The following is a 26,090-nucleotide window of genomic DNA, read 5'->3' as shown; positions in this document are numbered from 1 at the left end:
GGCCAAATCAGTAGTTTCAGGAGAAAAAGAGGAAGGCTGGAGGTGCCACTGCAGAGGAGGGGAGAGGCCAGGCTCAGCAGTCTGAGGTAGGTGATGTCCATGTGCTGCTTCTGTCCCAGCCCAGGGGATTTTTCCAATGACCTGGATGTGAGCAGGGCATGCTCCATCCCTCCCACCAGTCCTGGCTCGAGGGAACTGGGTTAGATGAGCATCCCTGAGCCTGGAGGAGGGGAACCACACTGGAATGGAGGCTCCCAGCTCCCAGGGATGCAGCACCCCAACCTCAGCTCCTTGGTTTGCGTGTTGAAGTCGGGGTTTTCCCATAGCAGGAAGATTGTGGTCTTGCCTCTGCTTCCTCGGAGGAGCAGCATGTGGGCTGTGAATCATGCCTTGGAGAGCAGAAAGGAGACCTTCAGAGTTTGCTCCCTGCTCCTCTAAACATCCATCCATCCATCCATCCATCCATCCATCCATCCATCCATCCATCCATCCATCCCTCCCTCCCTCCATCCCTCCATCCCACCAAACCCAGGTGCTCCCTGTCATCCCAAGCTCTCTGCCACTGCTGCTTTCCTCCCTGGGGGTGGGATCACAGGGATTTGGGGCTGTGGATGTTGGTGCACACTGTTTATCCTGGTTTATCTGCTCTGTTTGGGATGTATTTGTACTTTCTCACGATACTTCTGAGGAGCAGAACCCTGACAGCTGTTGGGCTGCAAAAACTTCAGTGAGCTGGCATGGATGGATCTCTTCAGAGAAACATTTTCAAGCAGAAAAAAAAAAGGGACATATTTATAATATTTATTTCTTTTTAATAGCTTTCTTTTTGTTTTTTTAAACTACTTAGTTGGTTCTTCAAGGCATTGCAGCCCCAGCAGCATCCCGTGGTGAGAAGTTCCCTGGGTGAACACGCAGCCTTAGCTCACCTCTGCCAGGGCAGGGACCTGGCACTGGAGCATCACCAGTAATTTTCCACCCATCTCCATGCTGTGGAAATACACCCAGGCATGGAAAAAGCCTAGAAGGGAATAAAGAAGACACTTGGCCAGTAGAGCTTGGCTGGCTCCCAGCTCAAGGAACGGCTTCAGGTTCATCCCCAGCTCTCCAGTGCTTGGCAGGCTCGGCTGTCTCAGCTCCTACAACGGGACAGGCCAGCAGCATTGCTGCCAAAACCCTGCTCCAGCAGCTCCCTGCACTCAGGCTTAGCTGCAAGACAAAAAGGGGGGAAAGTGGCCTTTTTGTGGGGTTTGGTTGGGATTTTTTCCTCGTTCTTACCGCAGAGAAGGAAACACTTGGCACTGAGGGCGGAGCGAGGGGGAGGTTGGGGACAGCGGGGATGTGACAGTGGGAGGCGAGTGGGCCCTTTATGAAGCTCTAATTACTCCAGCCAAAACCCACATTAGCCTGATGAGTGAAAAGAGGTTTTTACGAGGGCAATAAGGTGTCCCAGCCTGCCGGGGCGGTGATTGCCAGCCCGTGGCCTCGGGCTCTCCGAGGTGCTCCTGCTGCAATTCCACTCCAGCTCGGCAAGAGGGTCCGGCCGTTTCCCAAGCTCGCGGTGCTAATCCCTTTTAGCTCAGCGCTGCAGCAATAACCCCCGGAGCCACCGGCACCTCCCGCTGCCGGCGGCTGCAGAGCACACCGTGTTCCCAGCCAGGGCTCCTCACACCCTGCGCAGCCCCGCAAACAAGGGCGGCTTCCCAAATCCCAGGAGCATCCTTCCCCCAGCAGCTTTCCTTGGAAAACACCCTCGAAGAGTCGCTGTCCCCAGCCCACTTCCTTGAAAACTCAGGTTGCTGTGAGAACGGTGGTGAAACAGGCTGGGAAGGGCACCAAGGGCAGAGTGACCAAGGTTTGTGATATCCTCATGAGTCCAGAGAAGATAAGTGATGAGAGGGTGACTCACTGCCTCTTGTGCAAATCCCAGCACCATCCAATGCATCCAGCATGTCCAAAGATGTTTCTCCGTGGGATTTCTCCTGACAGGGGAGGAAGAGGGCAGCTTAAAAAGCAGTTCCTGGAAGAGGAAGCCACCCAGGACACCAAGACCATTGCCAGCTCATTCTGCTGGGTGTAGAAGCTCACTGAGGTCTGATGTTTTCCTGGGATCCTCTGCTTCAGCCAGTGGTTGTGGAGGAAGGAAACCCATCAGCGAGGTGTTGATCCCACATCCAAGGGTCAGGGAGCAGTCAGTTCCTGAGGACAGGCTGGCCAAGGGTCAGCCAAGCTGCAGGGTCAGGACTGGCAGGCCTGAGCAGGAGGGGGTTATTTGGTAGAGGTGGTCATGAAGGAAACAAGATATCCCCTTTCCCAAGGTGGCTGAAGGGAGCTGAAGAAACCAGGATTTAGCCCCTGGGAAGAATGAGCCAGTCACGGGGGTGACCACAAGGATCTGTTATCACAAGGATCTATTACCGGTGGAAAATTTGTCTCATGAGGGCATCAAAGCAGCACCTTGTGTGCCAAAAGGAAGGAGGAAGGGGAGGAAAAGAGGACAGAGATCCTCAGTGCCAGGCGAGGAGAGTTCTGTGGCCCCCAGCCCTCTGGGATGGTGCAGGAGGGGTTTCAAAGCCCTGTGCCCTTCCATTTGAGAGCTTCTCCAGCCCACCCTGGCAGCCCAGGGGCTGGGGGAGCTGCGAGGGGAAGGTCTCACTCTGACAGCACCACAGAGCCAGAGCTGGGCCCAGCGTGTGTTACTCACCTTGAAACTATGTGAGTAAACAGAAGGCTCCTCTTCCTGGTCCCACCTCAGCAATTAGGCTGCAGACTGGAGCAGAGGAGCCTGAATCCACCCTGGCAGATCATGTGGATGCTCTGCTCTCTCTGCTGAATCCTCAGGCCAAGCCACCCAGGAGAGGAGGATGGTGAAGCTCCAGTTGGCCTCCTGGACCATCCCCTCCTATATGGAGCTTCTTGGAGATGTCTCACCAGGAGGAAACACCCCTTTCCCATCACTTCTGGTGTTTTTATATGGGAATAAATCACAAGGAACTCCATTTTCTTCATGGTGGAAAAAGCCCATTCTTTATTCACATAACTCCTTTTTATACAGTTTTACAGACCTTGTGTGTGACTCCAGTGGATTAGTAGCTTTCTTGCCAATTATTGGTTAGTAACAAGTTGTTGTTCTGTATTGATTAGTCACTCAAACCCGCGGGGTGTACGTGCAGAAAAAGTTGTTTGTGAGAGATAGTTTTCATTTTCCTATCTAATGGTATAAAAACAGTTTATACAGGTGCCAGTTGTTTTTCACCTAGAAATAGATTGTTATGCTAACAAACTGCTCACAACAGGACTGCTTTCACATGGGAACTTGCAAAGTGCCTTAGAAGAAATGACAGGCTAGCCAGAGCAGGCCTGATTTTACGAAGTCTTTCTTTATGATTTTTCTACTTACTGCAACATTTTTATAACCTGTATCACCACTTTTTGTTGCTGAGCAGCAGTGACACTCGTGGCTTGCTGGGGGAAGTGGAGCCAACTGGGAAGAACTCAGTTGAGAGGCTCAGCACCAGCGGGGAGGGAGAAGAGATGATCCCACAGGAAAGGGACCTCCCTGCTGGCACAGCAAAAGCCTCTGAGCTCCAGGGATTTTGTGTAGCCAGGAGTCCATTAGCTCCTGATACCTTCCACTTTGCTCCTTGGGGTTCCCAGAGAGGCTTGGCTCTTCTCAGTGGGAAACCTTCATCCATCTTGGTGTCCTCCTCCCCAGCGGTGCCTAGAGGAAGAGGAGAGACCACCCTGGACCATCCCCTGGAGGGAAGAGAGCAGCCTGCAGAGCAGCACTGCAGCCAGCCCAGGCCCAGGGAGCCTTGCAGAAAACTGAAGCATTACCAGGATTGACAGTGATTTCTGCGGGCCGGAGAGGGAATAAAATGGTCAGATTCCTCACAATTCCATGCCTGTCCTCCCACACAGTGTTAAGGAATGCAGGAGATTCCACAGCAATGCCATGCAAACACCCTGGAGAGGTGAACCTCCTCCTGACCCCAGCTAGGAGAGAACAAAAACTGTTTTAAAGACTTTTGGAGCGGAGCATCTTGATGCATCCGTGGGAGGCTTGTGGGCACTGGATGTGTGGGAAGCAGCTAATGGGTTGATAGCCTGCAGGAACACCAAACACATGGACATCAGAGATAACTGGTGGAGACAGAGTCCAGGGATGTTACAGAGACCTGTAGCCATTCCCACACTGGGAATCATGTAGAAATAAATTAATTAACCATTCCAGAGCTTTAGGTACAGGCAGCAGCATCTGTGCTGGCACAGACACAGGGATTCTCTTTGGGAGTGAGGCCACAGGTGGGAGGAGAAGGAGAAGAAGGTCCATGTGTTGCAGAGTTCAGTCTGGTTGACCTCAACCAGAGCAGAAACAAAGGGAGGGGAAGAAAAGAGGTAAGAAACAGCAGCTTCCTCAGGCTGATCCCTTGCAAGGCTTACTCAGAGTTACATCATGGTGCTTATTAGGATGCATTTCCCTGAGAGCCATGGCTCCAGAGCCTCTGGAAGGATCCCCAGGGATGTGGGGCCCCCTGGCCAGCAGCCAGGGCAGGGATGGCACCCCAGTCCCAGCTGTGCCACTGAGGCCAGCTTCCCAGACACGGGCACTGCTGCTGTCCCCACAGAGGGACTCAGCTTCGTTTGGGAGCCCAGGGAGGTGAGGGGTGTTTGGGCACGGGGCTGCCTCCTCTCTGTGCTCCTCCTGGAGTTCTGTGGCTGGGACTGCACAGCTGCTGCTGGCCAGAGCTGGGGCAGCTCGGCAGCTTCCCTGAGTCAGCTGTCACTGCACCCAAGGCTCTTGCAGGACCACAGGGCTGTTCCTCACCACACAGCACTGAGCAAGGTGGTTTCCCTGCCCTGGCTGCTCTCTTCCTCTGGACCAGGAATGCTGGGGTGTCCCTGGAGGTGCCCAGGGAACAGACATAGGTAGGGGCTGCTTCCTCTGGAAGGGCAGGATGTGGAGGTGGGGCTCACAGGGGAATCCCAGCCCAGGAATCCCTGCTCCTGGGTGTGAGATTCCTGCTGAAGGTCTTCTCTCATGCCCCAGGATGCTTGTGAGAAACTGCTGTGGGACTGGCCTGGATGTTCCATGGGATCCATCTTTGGTTTGGGGGTGTTTCCTTCTTGCAGGCAGGGAGCAGGTGAGCCACCCCAGCACCTGCATCCTGCCTGCTGAGAGAGCAGGGAGCGTGTCAGGAGCACCCCCAGTGCTGCCGCTGTGCCAGGACTTCCCACAGAGGAGCATCCAAACGTGCCAAGCTTAGCAAGCCCAGCCAGGAATTCAGCGCTGGAGCTGTGGACTCCAGGCCCTTGTCCCAATGCACAAGTGACTCTCCTCGACTTTGGATGGGTTCCATCAGCCTGCAGGCTGCTCCAAGGAGCTTCTCCCTCCCTGCATCCTCCCCAGGGTTTTGCAGGATTTCACATCCCGTACTGGGAAACGAAAGCACAAAGAAACACCACGGCTTTTTGATAATGAAGTGCGGGAACGGCGTGTGAATGCCCGGGCAGTAATTCAAGTGGGAACATGGAGCTGGAAAGCTTTCAGCTCCCAAACTCAACCCGAGCCTCAGCACTTGGCTTTGTGCTGCTCATTCATGCACAGGGTTATTTTTGGATTCCTCCTCCTGGGAGAACAGGATTAGTTTTGTTTTCAGTGTTCCTTGGAGAGCAGCTTGCTGAGGGAATGAGTTAGCAGAGAAAAACCCTCTTGGCTGGTGGGGTCTGCTCGATTCCTTGATTCTGGGCAGGAATGTGATGATCTTTCATGTTCCTTGGGGATTTATTCCCACTCTGCTCTTGCTGGGGCTTGGATATCTCATTACCTATGGATAATTATCTAGAGATAATGAGGTATCTGCATCTCTGGGTTGCTGGGCCTTGTCTTTATTGCTTTCCTGGGGCAGCAAGCAGAGTACTTTAGGATTTTTATTTATTTACCAAGAACTGTAAGCCCTGGCAGGACCCAAATCAAAGTTTTGAAGGAGATAAAGCTGGGAAAATGTTGGATGAGCAACCAGACTTGCCCACGCCATATTTTCTGAGTCATAGAATGGTTTTGGTTGTAAGGGACTCCAAAAATCATGCAGTTCCAGACAGAATTTTCTCCTAGTTCAACCTAAAAGGGGATCTTAGAAAAGAAGAAGAGAGATTAGAAGGAGAATATCTCTCATAGAAGGAGATCCAGAGCAAAGAGGGCTGGGAGAAGCTGTAAAGACCCACCCCAAAAAATTCTCAGAGCATGTGATCTGATTTCCAGGACAGAGAGAGATGAGGGAGTGGGTATTTCAGAGGGTGTTTGGGTCTCCTTCTCTCACTGCCAGCAGTCACTTGGAGGCTTGGAAGGAGCTGGCAGCTTCCAAGGCTTCAACTCCTTCTTGGCTCCACAAGAAATGTGTGGGATGAAGAAACCTGGATCCTTCTCCTCACAATAAGTGTACTTTAAATTTAACAAATTGGCAGCTGTTGGGAGCCCTCCCTATAACCCTCCTTAATGTTCCCCCCACCACTCCATCTCTTCCCTGTTTTCCTCTGTCCCTCTCCTGCAGCCGGCTGTGCATTGGGACTGTCTGTACAGCTCTCTTATTCCAATTAGCTCTCTAATTAGAGCCTCATCAGGGGTGCTGCTACCACCAAGGATGTCTCAAGGCAAGAGCTGCTAACGAGGCTGGGAAGTCCCTGGCAGGAGCCCTGGGGATGGTGGGGTGGGATAAAGCTCCCTCTTGTCCTCTTGGACAGAGAACAGGTGCTGGTGTCCCAGATTTCATGCAGTGGGATGGAATTTGGGGATTTTTTGGGGACCAAGAGGATTTGCCTTCATTCCATTTGTGGGACATGTTTCAGCTGGATGGAGATGGATGGACCCCATCCATCTCCCACTCCCTTCCAAATGGCTCCTGAGCCAAGAAACCATCTCTGTTTTGGCTCTGTTGGATAATTTGGGGGATTGCCAGATGATGTGAGGCAGTCTGATCCCTAGGAGCAAACCCAAGGTCATTTTGGAGGGCTGCTGTGTTTAAAACCAGGGAAGCTGCAGGTGACCTTTAAGTGCCACCTCTCCCTGTCACCAGGGCATCAGTTGTAGCTCATCTCTCTTGAACCTAAAGCATGACTTTATGGGGAAGAGGGGGGAAAAAAGAGGGAAAAGGAATGAAGGTAGATGTTCCTGGACAGATGTGCCACAGGAAGAGGCAATGTCAGGCCTGTGAGCTGGGAACCACCACCTTTCTCCATCACTCCAGCCCTGGCCAGCATCACTCTGGGTTCTGCCCTCCTAGAGGGGGTTAAATCCTACTGGGGGGCTTAATTAGCACTAGGACAAACTGGGGGGCAAAAGCTGGGGCAAGAACCAGCCCTTTTTGGGGTATGGGAGAAGTGGTGTGGCTGGGCAGCAGCAGTGAGCTCCAGGTGCTGCCTGGAAGCAATCCTACCTGGAGCCCCCACATCCCTGTGTCTGCCAGGGTGAAGCCCACAGGGACATGGAATTTGGGGACCCTGCAGGCAGTGACAACGTGAAGCCAGCAGGTTTCCTGGGGGAGCAAACAACAGATTGAACAGAGATGCTGAGAAGCCTCAAAAAGAGAATTGAAAACCACACAGCCAAAATTTGACTGAATCAGTCAAATCCTCACCTCCCTGGGCTCACAGCAACCCTGTGGGGATGCTGGGGCTGCTCCCATCACTGGGTACCAAATAGAGAGGATGCTGATGGCTGGAAGGGCAAAAAGGGTGGGAATGGCCATGGCCTGAGTGGGAATCACCACCTACCTTATCCCCAAAGACGCTCCCAAGTCTTTAAAAATTAACATAAAAATAAAACAATTCAAGTTAAATAATGAGGGGTGTTTTTTTTTAAGTTGGTGTCTCCTGTTCCAGCAGGTTTGATGCCTCAGCAAGGAGCAGCTCAGATCATCTGAGTCGCTAAGGCCCGGGAAGCTGAGGGAAGGAAATTCACAGGAGAAAGAACAAAACAGCAGGTATTTGCTGAGACAGCAGGTAGAAACTCCCCTCTTTGCACCAGAGAAATGTAAGATTGAGAAAATGTTGTTGAAATTTAGCTTTCACAGTCCAGCTGGATGCCTGGCAGCAGGGATGTGGCCAAAGCAGGATGAGGAAAGGTGTTTCTTGAGTAAAGTTGTGTAAATGTATGAGCCAAGTGAAGTTAAAAGGGATTATCTGCCATTTTGTGGGAATTGTGATTCTGTTCAGTCAGGTCAAAATTAACACTGATAGTTTTAATGCCTATAACTCTAAATAACAACTTGTATTATCCACCCATTTGCTTTTTTTAATATATATTAACTATTCTGTGTTGCACACTAATATGTAACATCTCATAATTGAATGTAATAACTATTCTCTAATTGCATTACCATTTGACCAAAGAGAATATTAATGGCAGCACCTGCACTCACCTGATCGATGAGCTCCAGACAAAGCAGTGGTGTGTAAACTTTGGTGCCAAGGGACTGGGAATTCCACGCCTGCTCCTCCCAGATCCTTGTTTTCTTGGCTGCTGCCACAAAACTGCTATAAATTAAAGCTGTAAGTGGAAAATAACGCTTGTGAGGCCAAGGAGAGGAGACTTCAAACCCTGCTTTCTCGGTCTTTGTTCAATGAAGTAGTGAAAAAGGGGAATTATTTCTTTTTCGCTTAGAAATCCTTATTTCTCACTGCCTGAGGGAGCTGAGCCTCTGCCACTGCTTCACTCCACGGCCTTGGGCAACGCACTTAATCTCCCAGGATCTGTGTCACTGGGTTAATCATATTTACGTGCCTTTTATGAGGGTTAATGATTAGTCTGGGAATGTTTGCATGGACTTTTCCAGACGCGACTCCTTAGATTAACGCTCCGTGTTAATGCTTGGGGCTGGCAGGGGTTAAATGCAGGAGGAGGGGCTCTGCTTTGGGCCGGGGAGTGACCGTGAGGGGGCTCAGAAGCCATCCCCGGGCTGCCAGCGGATCCCTGACTCTGCAGACGAGATGGGAAAGCGATTTTTTGTGGACACAGGGAGTTGTGTCCGGCCAGAGCCGGACCTCCGGCCACATCCCGGTGAGCTCAGCCTGGGGAAGGCTCCTCTGCGCTCTGTGAGGGGGGAGCTCCTGTTTCACAGGAATCCCCACAGTGCATGGGAGATCCTCTCATGGGGACTGCTGTGTCACCGAAATTAGGAAATAAAACTCCGTAACACCGGTGGAGTTCTGAGAAGCACACGTTGTTATCCACCCGGATACAGGGCGGGTGGCTCCGCCTGAGGTGCCCTCGTGGCTCAAGATGATACACGCCTTTATTAAGCGGCGCCAATTCATCAGAAAATGTTACATATGAAGGTCTTTGCTGTCGGGGTGAGCTGTGCACGCGTTTTTGAACAATTAGTTACCCAGGCGGCCGTGGAGCCCCTAAACTGGATTGATTGGGCGGCACGGAGTTGTTACCGAGCCCTCGGTGTCCCACAGCCACAGCACCTGCCGTGAGCCGCGACTTCGCCGTCAACACCTGCATCGGGGTCCCCTCGATGGGGGTCCTCTCTTCTGGGGTGCCTTATTGGGGGCACCTCCCTAATGGGCACTGCCTGTAAGGAGAATGCTATTAAAGTCACTCCTCCCTAAATAGCAGGGTAGTTCCTAATGGGGACTGCCTGAAATGGTGGCCCCTTCACTGGGGACTCCAAAAAATGGGGGTCCCCTAAATGAGGCACCGTAAAATGCTGGCTGCCCTTCATAACGCTCCCACCACCACCGTGGGCTCCCCACGCGGCGCCTCCTCTATAACGGGGGGCTCGCTGCAACGGGGACCCCCCCGTACAGCGGCTCCCCGGCTGCGGGCGTCCCCCCATGTAACGCGGGGGATGTCCCCGTCCCGAGAGTCCCAGCTCAGGGGCAGACCCAGACCAGTTCAGCGCACACGTGTCTGGGCTGTCCTCTGCTGTCCTGTCCCGTCCCCTCCCCTCCTCCGGCCGGCCCACACGCACACGCAGCCCTCCTCCTTCTCCACCTCCTCCTCCTCCTCCTCCTCCCACTTCCTCCGCGCAGCGCGGGCTGCCGGCCGAGGAGCAGCGGCCCCCCCGTTCCCGTAGCACCGAGCCCCGGCCGAGCCCGTAGCGATGCGCCGGGGCAGGCCCCGCGCCGCAGCCGCAGCCGCAGGTGAGTGCGGGCCCGCGGGATGCGCGTCCCCGCAGCCGCGGTGCAGCGGAGGGATGCGGGGCAGCGGGGCGGGGGCACCCCCGGCCGGCGGTGAAAGCCTCGAGCAGGGGGATCCCTGCACGCCTTCCTCGCCATCGGCTGCTTCTCCCGGGGCCGTGCAGGGAAAACGGGTTGCGGGCTGCGCATCCCGGGGTTTTACCCATTTCTGGCCACTTTGCATCGTGCGGCGATTGACAGCGTGAGCAGCTCGAGTGCTGCCAGGGGTTTCTCGGGGGGGTGGCCGCAGCGTTGGCCACACTGATGCGGTGGCCGCGGCTGTGCCGAGGGGACAGAAGGACGGCCAGGGCCACCCAGCCCTGCCACATGCACAGCTCGTGTCCTGGCCAGGGCCTGCGAGCAGCGAGGGGCTCCCGGCCGTGCCCGTGGCCAGCCTTGGATGGGAGTGACATGGATGGGCCGGGATGGGATCGATGCACTTTGGAGGGGGTTTAATCCCCCAAGCAGAAGGGGACGCAGTCACTGAGCCCTTCTGGTGACTGCTGATTGCTCCGTGAAGTTTTGGGTTTTTTTAAATAAAAGTGAGTATTCCTTGGGGGAGAGGGGTGGATTCAAGTTTAATCTCAGAGCAGCCGTGGCTCGGTGCGTGCATTCCAGAGGGATACTGCCTTAAAAAGCAGCTGGCTCGGTCCACGGCAAGGATCCGGCTGGGCTTTGCCCGCCTGGGAGAAGCTGGGGAGCTGCAAACTTGGTGGAAAAGGGACAAGAAGTGGAATGAGGGTGCCGGGACCGCCGAGGCCTCTTGTTGGTTCCCTCAAATGCCCGGAGTTCGGGGCAGCGATGCCGGTGAGCTCCTCGGAACCCGCCGGCCATGGGAGCGGTGCCCTCGTGGGCAGGATGCCAAAGCGCCCGAGGCTGTGGCAGCGGGACTGCAGCCGGCCGGGGGAATCCGCCTCCTTGCCGCCGGAGTCCGGGAGAGCCCGGGACCGCCGTGCCGCAGCACTCGGGGGCTGGGCTGGCTGCCTGCCGGCGCCTTTGGGAGATGTTCTTCCAGCTCGATGGCTGCGGGCTGGCCGGGAGCTGGCGGCTGGATTTGGATCCCGCGGCGATGGAGGAGGCGGGAGGCTGCGGGGAGAGGCTCCCGCTGCGGGCACCGCACCCCGGGCAGGGAATTGCGGGGAGCCTGCGTGCCCCGCTGGGGACACACCGGGCAGAAAGAGAAGGGTGAGGTGTTGCCCAGGGCCTTGGCAGGCCGGGGAGGAGCGGGAGCCCTCCCGAGTCCTTTGCACAGCCGAAGGCGGCAGCCAAGGCTCCCGCGGGAGCTTCTCAGGGAGGTTTCGCTGCTGGCGGCCCGTGTTCCCTCCGCGCTTGGTTTTACTTTTACTCCCTCCCGGCCGAACGGCCCCGTGTGGGAAAAAGCCCTGAGAAGAGGGAAGGGGGAAAAGGGAAAGAATATTACAAAAGAGGAGTAACGGGGTGTGTTTATTGCACCCGCTGCTTTTGGCAGCTGTAGGGTCTCGGGATTCCCGGCTGCGTGTGTTGGGCTCCTTGCAAGCATCCCCCCAGCGCTGATTCCCACGTGTCCCTCTCCCGGCCCGCTGGCTGGGACATTCCCAGAGGGAAAAGGCTGATGGTGACAGCAAAAGCAGAGCAGTTTTCCTGGCCAGGCGCAGCTGTGGGGATGGCACTGCTTGGGCAAAGTCCCTGTGGATTTCATGGAGAGAGGGAGCCCCTCTCCCGAATTTGGTTAGTGAGCTCAGCCCTGTCAGACAATCCCTGTGCCCGTCTCCGGCCCTGCAGTGGGATCACTCGTCCTGCTCTGCAGCCCTCCAGCCAGAATTTAACTCGGAGCCGGGTGAAACAGGGCAAGTGCATCGTGCCGGGTGGCGTCACCGATCCCGTGGTGACAGCGGGGCCGGTGTCACAACATCCCCGCGGTGGGGAGCTGCAGATCCCGGGGCTTCGGGGAAGGGGAAGCAGCAGTGGGGGAACTTCGGGACTCACAAGATCCTGGATTTCTGTCCCAGCTTGTCACCCCTAACATTGTCCCTGCTGAGAAGGGGTCCCATGCCTGCATGGCCCTCCCAAGCAGCATCTCCCAGGGAGATGGATTTAAACACCACCATCCCAAGAGATCCCTTTTGGAAGGAAAGAACCCACCCCGGGGTTTTCTTCAAGCTTGCTTCCATTTGAAGTCTGCTGTTTTCCTGGATCTAAGCGCTGGCAAATGAATTGGTGCTGCACATCTTGGGAATGACCCCAGGCACTTATCCTGAGGATAAAACTGTTGGAAATGATGTGGGGGAGCTGCTTCCAAGGGAGCAAGCAGGGAGGGAAGCACTGCGGCTCCCATGGGGGTTTCCAGGGAATTCCAGGGAAGCAGTGTCCTTCCTGGGGAGAGATCAGTTGTTGAAGCTTGCATGAGAAACCCACCAGGAAGGCTCGGCGGGGTGTGCAGCCTCAGCTGTGCTGTTTTGGGGTGAGCAGGGAAGCTCTGGTCCCCTCCCAGCAAAGCTGCAGCAGCACCAGTGGCTCGCTCCCTTATCTCCCCCACAAGTCTCCCTCCATATCTGCTCTGTTTCCCCTGCTGTTGATGTGGCTTTTATCTTATCTGCACGTGCTCTTCCTCCATTTCCTCCTTGGCTTCTCTGCTAACGCTGCCGCAAAAGGAAAAAAAAAACACCCAAAAATGGAGGAGATCCTGCTGCAGGAAGTCCATTCCTGGGCTTGGGGTTGCTGGGCCCTGCTGGGTGACAGGGGCTGGCATTTGGCCGTGCTGGGAGAGTGCTGGGTGGTGCTCAGGTTTGTGCTGGGGCTGCTTGGGTACAGGATGCTCAGGTGATGCTGGGGGATGCTGGCTCATGGTCCAGTGGTGCTCCTGGGGCTCAGGTGATGGGCAGGTGTCTCAGTGGGATGCTCAGGAGACGCTGGGTGATGGCAGCTGATGCCCAGAGAGCACTTGGGGTTCTCGGGGTGCAGGGCTGTGCTGGGACAGGCTGCCAGCTCCACCTGCTGGCACCCACCTCCTGTCACTGCGGGCCAGCCCCAGCCCACAGCAGCCCCCAATGCCCTGAGGAGAGGCTGAGCTGCTGCCTGGGGTAAACACCTCACACTGCTTTACTGGGTGCTGCCGGGGATGGGAATTTTGGGCACTCTGTGTCTGTGTCTGCTGGCTCCTCAGCTGAGCTGACCCAGCTTTGCTCCCTGCTGCCTGCTCCAGATGCTCTTTGGGCTGTGAACCAAAGCAGCCAGAGTTTTCCAGGGCTTTTCCAAGGAGAGGGATGGAGGGATACCCCACCAGCCTGCCAGGACTCCCCCCACTGGCAGGGAGGGTGGGATCCTGTGGGAAGGGGTGATCCCTGCACAATTAAAACCCTCACGACCGGCCACGCTGTAGAATTGTACAGCAGACTGTGCATCTCCAATTAATGCACACACAGGTATTGGAGCTGCAGTGACATTCCCCTGTGGAAATGGCCTGGGATGGGCAAAGATTCCCTGTGCTGATCCGAGGCCTGCCTGATGCACTGAAAGTTTGTGCTAAGATTATCAGACATTATTATATTTATAGTTGTTTTCTTTGTGTTTTCATCCAAAGTAACTCATTTCAAGACCAAATATTGGTCAAACAACTTTTGTACATAGTGAGTTTCATTTTTGCTAAGTTTATTTACTCTTTTTACTTGGCAAAAAGAATTATGGGGGAAAAGCTTTTTATACTACAGAAGTATAATTTTGTCGCAAACAAACTTAGCCTGGGAAGAGAACTGCTGGAATGTTTGAGTCGGGTGGTGTAAGAGGCTGGAATGTTAATGGTTAATGCCTCAAAGAATGGAGCATTTACAGTAAGTGCCCAAGCTCAGAGGGGCACACCCCCAGCCCAGGCTGCAGTTCCCTGCTGGACAAGATAAGGGAAGAGGCTGATCAGAGACAAATCCTGCCAAGTGGGATGGTGATTTTGGTCCTGCCAATGTCCCTGCACTAATGGCTCAGCTGTTAAAACTCCCCTTATTGGGACACTCAAAGATAGCCTGCAGATATTCATCCCCTCTGATGAGCCATAATTGGTCTCTTAACTGCACCTACAAGCAGTTGTGTCACAAGCAAACAAATACACTCAGGTGTCCCATGATCTGAAGAGTTACATCATCCAGATTAAAACTCCCTGCCCCAGGGGAGTTACCTGGGCGTTCCCACCCAGCCTGAGCATTATATTAACCCCTAGAACTTTGTGTTTCCTGCACTTCCTTCACCCCAGGGAGATCATCACAGTGGAATTGTAACCTCCCAGTCTTGTTGGAAGGTCCATGAGTGCTGGGATCTTTCTACTCTTACTCTTTCCTTCCCTTTCTTTTTCTTAGGCATTTTTTTTGCTTTTATATTGCTTTATTACAGTATATAATAACCAAAACAGCACCACTGCAACCAAATTGTTCTAAAATAAACTCCATATTTGTATATATGTGTATATATATTTATAAACACCATTTATTCAGCATTGTTTCACTCTAATCAGCCCCAAGGGATCAATTAACAAGAACCTGGGTTACCCTCACGTCGCAGCCGAGACTGACACATGACACGACACTCAAGGTTCATGTGGCAGCAGGAATTTTTTTTAATTGCAGTTCCCTTTATGCATTTTCAGAAAGCCCACACGGTTGGTCCTGATTGGCTGAACTTAGTTACCACCCAGCTTACTGCCCAATATCTGTCTGCATCCCTAACTGCCTAGACTGGTTCCCCAAGGGCTCAGACTGGTTGAGTTACAATTAGGGTGATCTATAACTGTGAGGCCTGGAGGCCTGCTGTTAGCCACCACAGTTCCCCCTTTTTGTTTTTAAATGCAAAAGCAATGTTTGTCATCTCCTGCAGGGCCCGTTGCAGACAGGATGACAAACACTGCACAGTGTCCAAAATAATTGACACAAATAATAAGCCTAGGTCAGATGAGTCTCTGCATCCAACTCCAACTCAAATCTGGCCTTACCAGTTGTTGTGTATTCCACATACCATCAAAAAGGATTTTTTAAGCATGTCCAAGAGCCATCAAGCATGGCTTCTCAGGGTGGTATGCCCACACTGTTCACATTCATAACCCAATTATACAAACAAAGAAAATAGCATTTAACTTGCTTACAAACTGTTAAACTTTAAAAACTGTCATGCCTCTGCTTTTGAAATGTCCCCAGTGGGTTAGACTTACAGGGACAGTTCACTTTCACGCGAGCTTGTTGCCTGCAGCCATAACACTGGTGTGTTAACAGCAGCTGCAAAAAAATCTGTTTTAGGTTGCAATGCAAGATGTCACCAAAAGTATGCATTCTATTACTGTCTGTTAAAGCCAGGTGGGGCAGGGTTCTTTATCTCTTCCATGACCCATCCTCCCTTGGGGAGATACCTTGTGTTAATGGCCATTGAGTGTCCCTGCATGGCTGATAAAATTCCCTTATCCCATTGTTAGATGCTCCACCCAGGGAGAGGAGCCAAGCATTCCTGCCTGGATACAATCTGACATGAAACACCACAGCCGCCTTTTCCCACTGTATTCCCAGAGGAAGACCAGACCCTTCTAGCTACCACTGGACCTTCAGAGGAAAATTCACCCTTCTACAGGATCCCTGCTCCAACAGAATCACACCTATCACTGCAGGAGGAGTGCAGCCACCACTTAATTGGACTGCTACCAGCACCCTGACTCACAGGGTGTCAGATCGTATTCTGACTCTGTCAAGTGTTTTGTTTTTTTTTTTACTACTGCATTTTATTTTAATATTCCTATTAAATTGTAGGGGTTTTTTAAATTTATACATACCAGTAAAGAACTGTTATTCCTATTCTCATATCTTTGCCTGAGAGCCCCTTAAATTCTAAAATGTAATAATTTGGAGGGGTGGAGTTTACATTTTCCATTCCAAGGGAGGCATCTGCCTTCATTAGCAGACACCTGTCTTTCAAACTGAGACAGAATCAGCTAACAAAGCAATACTATCTGATTCAGTCCCAACTTCAGCGCATGCATAAATTAGTTTATTTCAGGATGGATTTTCTTTTGGTAACAAATCTATAGCCTTTTTGCAGTCCTCATTTGCATTATCCAATGCCACTTTTCAATTATTGATTTCTTGCATCATTATTTATTATTTGCTTTTCCATGGCATCTCGTGTCCTCTCTATGAATTGCATGTATGGTTCTGTGGGGCCCTGTTTGATCATGGAATACCTCTGAGTTGGTATGAGCCCCATAAGCTGAGAAACCCTAGCTCCAAAGCGTGGATCTTGCTGCGGTACCTCTAAATTGTGCTTGCTTTTGATCCTGTGTGTATCACTGCCAGGTGAACTCGAACATCATACATTGAACTGGGGTACCAAGCAGCTTTGCTGTCTGTTTGATATCAGAAGGTGCCGTCTCATTGGCAGTGAGAAACAGTAACATCCTTGCTACTGCCAGAGATCACAGTGCAGTTTTGGCGGCTGGCTGCTGCAGTTCAGTGAGAACCTGCCATTTGAGGGAAACATGCTTGTAGGGTGTGGTCCGGTCGCATCTCAGCACCGGGAAAGCTCCAATCATCCCACCCATAGGCTTTGAGCCACCTGATGACAGTGGAGGCATGGACACAGAGATCTTTTCCGCGCCTTTGAGATCCCCATCGGCAATGGCAATCAGCTTTACCTGCCTCCAGAAGCTGACCAGATTGTAGGTAGAGATGGTGACTGATGGTAGTGCGATGAAAGCGTCCTCTCGCGGGTTGGCAAGAGTGTGACAGCTTAGGTTCCCCCTGTTAGGATGTTGTGAGTTTAATAATGAAGAGCGTTCCTTGGGCTTCCCAAGCCCTGGCTGTGCAGCAGGGTACCATGTCCTGCAGTCCCGGGCACTGGCAACCTCCCTTGCAGCACTGGGCACTGCTTGACCTCTGGGCTCTGCTCATGCCGTTGGTGGTGTGCCAAGCGGCGGCTGAGCTGCCCACTCAGCTGCAGGCAGGGCTGAGCCTGTTAACAGCAATGCAGAGCACAGCGATGGCTCCGGTGGCCACAACACGGGCAGGCTCAGGTGCTGCACAAACGCCTGCATTGCTGGCGGGGGGACGGTGGACAGGGGGCTCTGGTAGTGGCTGCTCCCCTGTTGGTTTCTTGCCCATCGTCTCTGCCCGCACGCCTCAGGTGGCATTCACTCCTGCCCTGGATTCCCCCAGCCCTCCATGCTTACGGGACGATCCAGTGGGTGTGCCCACAGCGCCTCAGCTGTGGCTTTTGCCCTCCATTTGGCTTTTATCTGTTTTAAAGTGTCCAGTACCAAACGCCAGGTCATTTAAAAGTCTTTAGTTGTTTTGTCGCCTCATGAGGCTGAGTCAAATGTCAGATTACCAGCCTGCTCCCTTGTTTGTACATTAAAAGCAGCTTCCGTGCTTGTGCCCAGTCCATGCCTCTTACATCATGACAGCAAGGCTTGTAGAGGCCGTTCACAATATTTTATCCTGGTTTGCATGAAAAGAGGGTCCATACCTGTAAAACAGCCTTTTTCTCCAATGAGACTTGAGTCCCCATTTTCCCAGTGGACACTTCTTGTATTTGCAATGGTCTGGACTCTCTGCAGCTCTATCACTCCTGCAGCTCACGCGGCTGCCTCTCCGCTAGGCTCCATCTCCCCGCTCCCTGTGGGGCAAGCTGCTGCCCATCACGTTGGGCATCACCACCTCTTACAGTCAAGGTGGACGCACGACACGACACTCAAGGTTCACTTGGCAACAGCAAATTTTTGTTGCATGCAGATCCCTTTTGTAAGAGACGGTCCAAAGTTTCCCTCATTTGCTTCACGACCGTCGCAAGGACAGAGACTAAGATCCTGAAGATCCCGACTGGAGTTCTGGCCTGGTTGAGGTGGAAGCTCGCCAAGTGATTGTTCTCAGGTGTGCTTGCTGTGCTGCCACGGTACACTGCTTCGAGCAGGGACTGGTACACAGTGGCTTCTTCTGTACGCTTACACCTGCTTCATGGAGCAGCAGGTCCCATCACAATAGCCCATGAATTTCCACACCTCTTGGCCATACGTCACTCTCTTTAGGCAAAGATTATAAATAAGTAACTTTCTGAGGTAACTTTGGTGATCTCCCATGGAATGAAGACTAATCTGTTGGCTGGACCATGAGAACTTCGTCTCTCCATTGGTAGCTATACCCCCTTTTCTCTCCCTCTCCTTTACTTTGTTTTCTTTATATCTCTCTCTCTTCTCTGTCGCGTAATTGTTGTTGGCACTCAGTAAAAGTGCACTGCCGTCATTAAACTGAAAGTCCCCTGTAGCTATGATATTTTATGAAAAATCCTTTGCTAGGATTTTTCCCTCTTGAGGAGATGAGGGCCTCAGGAAAGAAATGTAAACAATAACTATCTGCTGCTGTGGAATGCAACAGGTGCATCTGTGATTAGTGCATGTTAGTTGTTTCTAATTAAGAGCCAATCACAGATGCAGCTGCATCGGACTCTGAGCATCACAAGATTTTGTTATTCATTCTGTTCTTGTTCTTTCTAACTTTCTGATCCATCTTTTTTCTCTATTCTTTTACTATAGTTTTAATGTATTATTTTAATATAATATATATCATAATATAATAAACCAACCTTCTGAAAATGGAGCCAAGCCTTGCATCTCCACACATGAGGTGTTTCCAACAGTCCTCTGCCTTGTGTGTTTTGCACTCTGAGATTGGTAAAACATCAGGACCCCTGCTTCTACTAGCGGATCATGACGCCTCTATATAGTTGCAGAAATCCTGCATGGTTGGTCCTGATTGGCTGAATTTAGTTACCACCCGGCTTTCTGGCCAATAGCTGGCTGCATCCCTAACGGCCAAGACTGGTTTCCCAACGGCCTGGACTGGTCAAGTTATAGTTAGGGTTATCTAATAACTGCGAGGCCTCCAGGCCTGCTGTCAGCCACCACACCCTCACCTCATGTGGTGGCTTGTGACCCTCTGTCACTCTGTGCCATCCCAGGCTGCTGGCTGTGGGGACTTGATTTGCTCATGGCTCATTCTCTGTCTTTTCCAGGAAGGCCAGCTCACCTCTCCTGTGGGGACACCAGCACCAACGTGTAAATGGCCTCCAAACGGCGCTCGCAGGCTGCAGGGCCCGTGATTTTCAAGAAGCTGCCTCGCCTGGAGCCCGCCCCCAGCTTCCTGCCCAGCAAAATCCCAGGCACGTGCAGCCCCGTGGCCCAGCCTGCCTCTGAAAACCATTTCAGCTACAAGGGCTCCTACTTTGCCTGCCCGCTGCAGAGCCCCAAGGGCCCCGAGCAGCCCCCGGCTGGCTGGAGCCCCACGCCCACCTACCTGCACCACGGCCCCGCTGCCCTGGGCCAGCCTGTGCCGGCCGAGGGGCCCCTGCTGGGCTTCCTGCTGTACCCCCCAGAGAGCCCGGGCACCAGGCTGCAGCCCCCGGACACCCAGAGGAGCAAGGACAGCCTGAGCCAGGAGCAGCTTATGGCCAGAAAGAAGCTGGACAGTCCCAGGTGCCCCTTGCCGGTGAAGAAGCCAGTAGTGGTGAAGAAGGCAGCTCCTCTAGCAATCCCCAAGCCGGTGTACGGAGCCCCTGCCTCCTTCCTGGCTCCCAGGATGACTCTGCTACTGGGAACACAAACAGAGAGCCTGCAGCAGCGACCCGGGGAGGCAAACTGGGCCCTGCCCCCTGCCGCCTATCCTCTGCACCCCAGCGAGCCCCACAGGAGTGGTACTGGTGCTGACCAGAGCCTCCTGCCGCTGCCCTCCAGCCTGGCCCTGCCTTCCAGGGAGCAGCTGACTTCCCCAGCCACCTTACCCCACTACTGTGTCACCTTTGACAAGTATGGGCCACCCCCCAGCTCCCCGTTCCTGGAAGCAAGTTGTCCCTCTGCCCACAGCCAGAAGGTGCCGGAGGTCCCCAGCCTCAGCCTGGAGCCCTGGCCCAAGCTCCAGCCACCTGACGCCAGCCCAGTGATCCAGGAGAGGTCAGCAATGTGCTTCCCACCCCCTCCATACCCGCTGTCACCCCACAGACCTGGCCCCCTCTACCACTGTGCCCCAGCTCCCACTGTGGGGGAGCCCAGTGCCCTGCCCAGCTTTGGCTACGTGGGAAGTAGGGAGCCCTTTCCCAGCACCTACCTCAAGTCCCAGGAGCCCAGGGGTTTCTTTCCCAGCCCCTTGGAGCCCTACGTGCCCAGGACAGTGGGTGCCAGGCTGGGGGCAGTGCTGGGGGATGCTGAGCCCCCCAGGGATGCCGAGCTGCCCAGGAACAGCGGGTACCCAGGCTTTGCCCTCAGCCCGGGCAATGCATCCGTGTTCCACGGCTCCTTTCCCAGCACGGAGCCGGGCTGTGAGCAGCACAGGGCAGACAGCCCGCAGTGGGCAGCAGCACCGAGGCACAGCAGCGCCTTCCAGCCTGTCTGCAGCCCAGAGAGGCTTTCTGGGGGCTCCGGTGGGCTCACTGAGACATTTCCTGAGAGAGCAGGGAGCTGGGAGAAACCCAGGCAAGGGGAGGAGGAGGCCCTGTATCCAGAGAAGAGGAACAGCAGCCTGGCCCCTCAGGACACCCCCTGTGGGGGACCAGGGGAAGGAAATGCCTGCAAGGTCAAGGATCCAGCCAGGGAGCTCATCTGCCTTTCTCCATCCGTGACCCCCATCAAAGGGCTGGAAGAGCTGAGGGACACCAAGGCTTCCTCATCCTCCCCACCCATGCCTGTGATCCACAACGTCTTCAGCCTGGCACCTTACCAGGAGTACCTGGAGAAGGCCAAGGGCACAGACCCCATCCTGTTCTGCAAGAACCATCAGTGGGAGGACTCCTCTCCCCAAAACACGGGTGGCAGCCAGGAGCCTGCTGCCCTCAGAGACGTCTCAGTGGTGTCCAGCCTGAGGAAGGGCACTGATGCAGTGCAGAGCCAAGAGGAAAGCTGTTACAGGAGCATCCCTAAAAAGCCAAAGCCTGTGCCCCAAGAGCTGGAGTCTCAGGAAGGCAGGGTGGGCACTGAGGAGCTGCCCCCAAAGGAAACAGTGCTGGACCTTAGCTTCAAGAAGAGACTGCTAGAAGCTGGGAACACCCAGAGAGCCAGTGGGTGTGGGGAGGGGACACTGGACCAAGAGGAAAAGGTGGAGAAAGAGGCTGCAGGAGGGAAAGAGGGGTTGGGAGAGGGAGCACAGCCTCGGGTGCCTGAGGCGGACTCAGGGGACAGGAGCAACTTCCAGAGCTCAGCCAAGTTCATGTTCCAAAAATACAAGGTGCTGCCCTCCCTCCCGGCCAGCACTGAGCCCCCCCAGCAGGATGGCAGCTCTCAAGCCCCCCAGCCCAGCCCCCCCAGCAGCACCCCCACACCAGCTCCCCCAGTCCCCTGTCCATCCAGCAACCCCCCACTGCCCCCGCCTGGCCCCCAGCTCAGCATCATCCTGGCCCCAGACCCTCCTCAGCTGGTGCTTCCCCAAGGCCCCTCCAGTGCAGAGGAGGAGAAGGTGCTGGTGCTCAAGAAGGTTGGTGTTGTCCCCTCAGGGATCCCCTCGGGGCGCTACTTCAGCACCCTGCACACCTTGCTGTGTGACACCATTTCGGGCTCGGTGTCCCGCTCCTCCCCGCAGCTCCTGCGGCAGTGGCTGAAGAAGGCTGAGCTGGCAGCAGAGCTGGGAGAGATGGCCAAATCCCTGCCCAGCCCCAAGAACGGCTCCAAGGCTGCCAGTCCTCAGCAGGCCAGCAACGGCAAGGAGATCTGGCTGGCTTTCCAGGACGTGGCCGCGCTCCTCAGCAAACTGCTCTCCCAGCTGAAGACCTTCACGTCCGCTTGCCCTTTCCCGCACGTGGTCCGGGCGGGAGCCATCTTCATCCCCATCCACGTGGTGAAGGAGAAGCTCTTCCCAAAGCTGCCCGGCAGCTTCGTGGACCAAGTGCTGCAGAAGCACAAGGTGGAGCTGCGTCCCACCACGCTCTCCGAGGAGAAGCACCTGAGGGAGCTGGAGCTGAAGAGCTGCACCTCCCGCATGCTGAAGCTCCTGGCCATCAAGCGGCTTCCCGAAATCTACCCTGACCTGCTCAACCTCCACTGGCACAGCTCCATCCAGCAGCAGCTGGGTAGGTAGCCTGGAGTCTCCTGGGGATGGGTCCCTGGAGCTCTGCCAGGGCTGTTGCAGCTGCAGCTGCCCTCCAGGTGCTGCTGCTCTTGGGGAGCATCCAGAGATGCCTCAGCATCGCTGTCCTACCGAGGGTTCTGTCCAGCTTTTCCTCTGTGGGCTGTGGAGGGGGAAAGTTTGAGGTGGAAGGGAGAAAACTCATCCTGGGGATTTCAAGGAGGTTTCAGTCAGCTCCAGGCCACCTCTGCCTATCCAAGGGCGCAGTGTCAGACCTGCCACCCATGGCTCTCCCATCCAGCTCGTGACTTCACTGTTGTGTCCAGATAACCTTTTGTTGCTGCTCAAGGCCATTAACAGCAACTTTATTTCTTCCAGGTTCAAGCTCAGAGACTGGCCAGCAGCCTTCCAAGTAAGTAACTCCTCTTCCACGTGGGTTTATAGGACCTTATGACATTTGTTTGTCGTTTTGTGGAGGTGTATGTGTGTGGATTTCATATGATAATGAGCATCTGGGGATGACTGGGGAGGCTCCACTCCCTGGGCCAGGCTGGAGTGGGGAATATTTGGGATTTGGAGCTTGCTCTCCCTAACCACTCCTTCCTCTCCCAGGTAGCCCTGACATGGAGGCACTGAAAGCTGATGGCAAAGCAACAGCCACAAGATCAAGGGAAAGGAGGCACTGAGGAATGTGCCAAGGGCAACAGCCAAATGGTGACGGGAAAGGGAAGGTCCCGAGTCCTCAGAGCTGTGGATGCCAACACCACCAGCAGCCCTGCAGGCACGTGCTCAGTTCCCACCACCATCAGGATCCTCCAGGATGCTGATACCTTGGCAGGGACCCTCTGGGGATGCTGGAGAACAGCTCAGGGGTGCTCCAGGGATGCACACAGCGATGCTGCTGCTGGGTTATCTGGGCCCACGGCCATGGGCTCGAGCCCTTCACAGCAGCTGGAGCTGCTTTTCTTTGGATGGATCATCTTTCAGCATATCTCCTGCTGAAATCCGTGATTGCCCTGGTAAGCTGAGAGACAATGGCTGGAGTTCCAGTGGAGCTGGAGCAAGAGGAGCATGGAAATGGCCACAGCACCGTTCCCAGCCTTGGAAAAATGAACTGCAGGGACGACATCCCACCACCTCCTCTGAATTCCCCCTCCTGCTTTGTCCATGCCTTTCCCAATAAACATCCCCTTCCTCTGGGATTTTCACCTTTAAAGTGCCATAAAGGCCTGGCACAACAGCAAGGGCAAGGAATTGTGACTTCCATAGTCCCAGGACTAAGTTGGTTTTCTCTTAAATTAAGACATTTTACAAATGTTCTGGATTAACCTTTATAAGGAGTTGCTGCCTTCAGGTCATGTGTTTTGGGTTGGTTTTTTTCTTTAAATACAGTAATTTATATGAGTCTTTCTATTTAAACTAAAAGGCTGCAAGAAAGATTTGAAGACTCTTAAAGAAACGAAAACCAGTTCACATGCCAGATCCTGACCCAAAGGAGAATGTGGGAGATGCACATTTAGGGACCACCTTGGTGCCCCTGAAGGGGCAGAGAGGGCAATGATGCTGCCAGACCTTGGAAGGAGGGATCCTTTCATCACAAAGGGTTATGGGCATGCCAGGAGGGATGTGGGCATGCCAGGACTAATGGACAGCCCCTCACCCAGGGGTGCAGCAGGGTACACAGCAGAGGCCTTAAAAACTCATCGCTCAGGTGTTCTTCAAGCTGCTGCAGGGTATGGAAGAACAAAACAAGGGTTATTCAATTTTTTATTTCACTACAGGGAATATTTATTAAGCTAAAAAGATGGGGTTGGGTGGAAATGACCCTACCCACACTGTACTTATTTTAGCCAAAAGGTGTGTTTGCTACTGGGAGATTTCTGTGGGTGCCTTCCTGGTTTTCTTCTTCCTGGGGGATGGGGTGGCAGTGGATGGGACAGGTAAGGGGGATGCTGCTGTTCTCCTCACTCCCCCCCACCACTCCATGCCTGTGCACAGTGATTTGGAAAGCAGTGTTTGTTAATAATGTTGTTTTTGTACATATATAAGGTTCCAGGGAAGAAAGCTCCTTCCCTTTATTTAATTTTTTGATAAGAATATGAAGAGTTGCCTCACCTGGTTTAAGTGAGTTTGACTTGTTTCCAGACATGCCTTGCCTCTCTCCCTGCTTCCCAGCACGGGCACAAGGGGACCTTCCTGGGCTTGGAGGGATTCCAGATCCCCCACCCATGCACTGCCCTCTTCTCCCTGCAACAAGACACAAGTGCTGAGCCCAGGCTCTGTCCCATCACTGCAGGCTGCATCCAGCATCCAGGATGCCCTCAGAGGAGCACATCCCAGCCTGCACAAACCCCACGGGTGACAGCCTGGGAGGAGGGTGCTGTTGCATGTCTGGGCACCAGAAACTGGGCAGGAGAGTCTGGGTGCTCAGGGATGCAGCCTGGGCTGAGCCAGGGGGGACCCCTGAGACCCTCCCCCTTGGGAGCCTCCATCAGGCACAGAATCTGCCTGACCCCAAGGCCAAGGGCTGCAATCCACCTTTGTCAGCCCCACTTGTGCAGCCCAGCAGGTGAACACTGCCACAGCCTCACAGCCAGGGAGCTTTGGGGAGCATCAGCAGGGTTTGGGGATCATCCTGCCTGCAGGGACAGGGACAGGGACAGGGACAGACCCACCCCCCCTGCTGCTGCTGCCAAGGGCTCCATGAGGAGCAGAAGGAAGCTGAAACCCCTCCAGCTTCAGCTGGGGGAGGGCAGATGAGTTTGTGCGTTAATTGGGAGCAGCTGGAGCAGAGGCACAGCCTCCCCTGGGTGCCCAGAAAAAAGGCAGGCCTTGGCTGGCCCTGGCTGCTCTCTGCTCCTGGGGGCTGCCAGGTGAGGGGTGCTGCTGGCCTGGCCCTGCCTGGGGAGGGCTCTGGGGCCACGGTGGGTGTTTGGGGCAGGGAGGGAGTGAGGTCATGTCTGAGCCCAGGGCTGCTCACAAGCCTGTGCTGCCCCGGGAGCTTCCCAGGAGGTGCTGAGGCTTGGCACAGGCTTTCCTGAGCTGGGGGGCTGCTGGGGAGCAGGGAGGGATTTAATGAGGAGCTCAGGGATGGGAAGCTTGGGAATGGGCTGGGCACTGGGGTGTGGGAGCTGCAGGGACCCCCCTAACTCTGTGCTGTCCCTCTCCACAGCTGAGCTGTCCCCGTGCCTGTCCCCAGAGGAGCCGAGGGCGGCCCCGCCGAGCCCCGGGCGCCGCTGCTGCCCTGCGGGCAGGAACGATGCTCCGTGCCGGGAGGGAAGGGGCTGCGGGCACAGCCCCGGCTCCTGCTGCCCGCCGGGCTGTCCCTGCCCGCCGGCCGTGCTGCAGCGCCTTCCTGCTGCTGGCCGTGTGCGCGAGTGCCACCGCTGCGCCCTGCGGCCGGGCCGCTCTGCCCGCTGTGCCCTGCGCTGCCCCGGGCTCCTCAGCCTCCCGGCGAGGCCCGGCTGACACTCTGGGGACACGGACTGCGGCCACAGGGACATCTCGGACCTCCCTGCAGCGGCAGCCTGGCTGTGGGGACAGGGAAGGGCTCAGGCTGGGCACAGCAGGGGCTGTCACGCTGTGCCCTGCACGGTGGCCTGGCAAAAGGGTGCCTGCTGCCTCAGCTGGGCTCTTCCAGCCCCAGGGTGTCCCCAGCCCTGGCTCCTGGCGTCCCCTTGCTCGGGGAGGCCTCCACAGAGCAGCCCCAGGCTCCCGTGGTGGCACCCCGATGGCAGCAGTGGCTGCAGCTGGTGGCCTGGGGCAGCCAGCGGGCACAGCAGAGCCCCCGAGCCCAGAGAGGGGCTCTGAGGCCACCTCCAGAGCTGGCAGTGAGCCCGCTGCTGGGCTCCCTGCCACCTCCCAGCGGTG

General features: G+C 54.8%; 1 protein-coding gene and 1 long non-coding RNA gene across 3 annotated transcripts; one reads left to right on the top strand and one right to left on the bottom strand.

Annotated features, from left to right (window-relative positions):
- The first annotated feature begins 1 nt into the window (after position 1).
- On the top strand, positions 2-24,334 carry LOC135281024 (uncharacterized protein C15orf39 homolog). 2 transcript variants are annotated; one of them, XM_064389517.1, is made up of 4 exons: positions 2-86; positions 19,186-22,224; positions 22,599-22,632; positions 22,833-24,334. In XM_064389517.1, the coding sequence occupies exons 2-4, from the start codon at positions 19,233-19,235 to the stop codon at positions 22,834-22,836; spliced, it is 3,030 nt and encodes a 1,009-aa protein (XP_064245587.1). In that variant the 5' UTR covers positions 2-86; positions 19,186-19,232; the 3' UTR covers positions 22,837-24,334. The 2 variants fall into 2 exon arrangements, with proteins under 2 accessions (XP_064245587.1, XP_064245588.1); XM_064389518.1 differs by lacking the exon at positions 2-86 and having other exon boundaries at positions 19,233-21,632; positions 21,738-22,224.
- LOC135281040 (uncharacterized) lies at positions 1,122-18,894 on the bottom strand. The gene is made up of 6 exons (XR_010347814.1): positions 18,757-18,894; positions 8,415-8,542; positions 3,835-3,993; positions 2,086-3,718; positions 1,907-1,979; positions 1,122-1,206 (listed from the first exon to the last, which is right to left on the bottom strand). It is a non-coding gene; the product is annotated as an uncharacterized LOC135281040 (long non-coding RNA).
- Positions 24,335-26,090: the final 1,756 nt, after the last annotated feature.

The sequence above is a fragment of the Passer domesticus genome, chromosome 14 (assembly GCF_036417665.1).
Source record: "Passer domesticus isolate bPasDom1 chromosome 14, bPasDom1.hap1, whole genome shotgun sequence".
Taxonomy (NCBI): domain Eukaryota; kingdom Metazoa; phylum Chordata; class Aves; order Passeriformes; family Passeridae; genus Passer; species Passer domesticus.
The sequence above is the reverse complement of the archived record's forward strand: the minus strand, read 5'-3'. Positions and strand labels throughout refer to the sequence as shown.

Bases quoted from the DNA above. Each gene is read 5' to 3' on its own strand.
- LOC135281024 (XM_064389517.1), top strand. From the start codon at position 19,233: ATGGCCTCCAAACGGCGCTCGCAGGCTGCAGGGCCCGTGATTTTCAAG. The intron at 22,225-22,598 runs GTAGGTAGCCTG...TATTTCTTCCAG, and splicing joins CTCCATCCAGCAGCAGCTGG to GTTCAAGCTCAGAGACTGGC.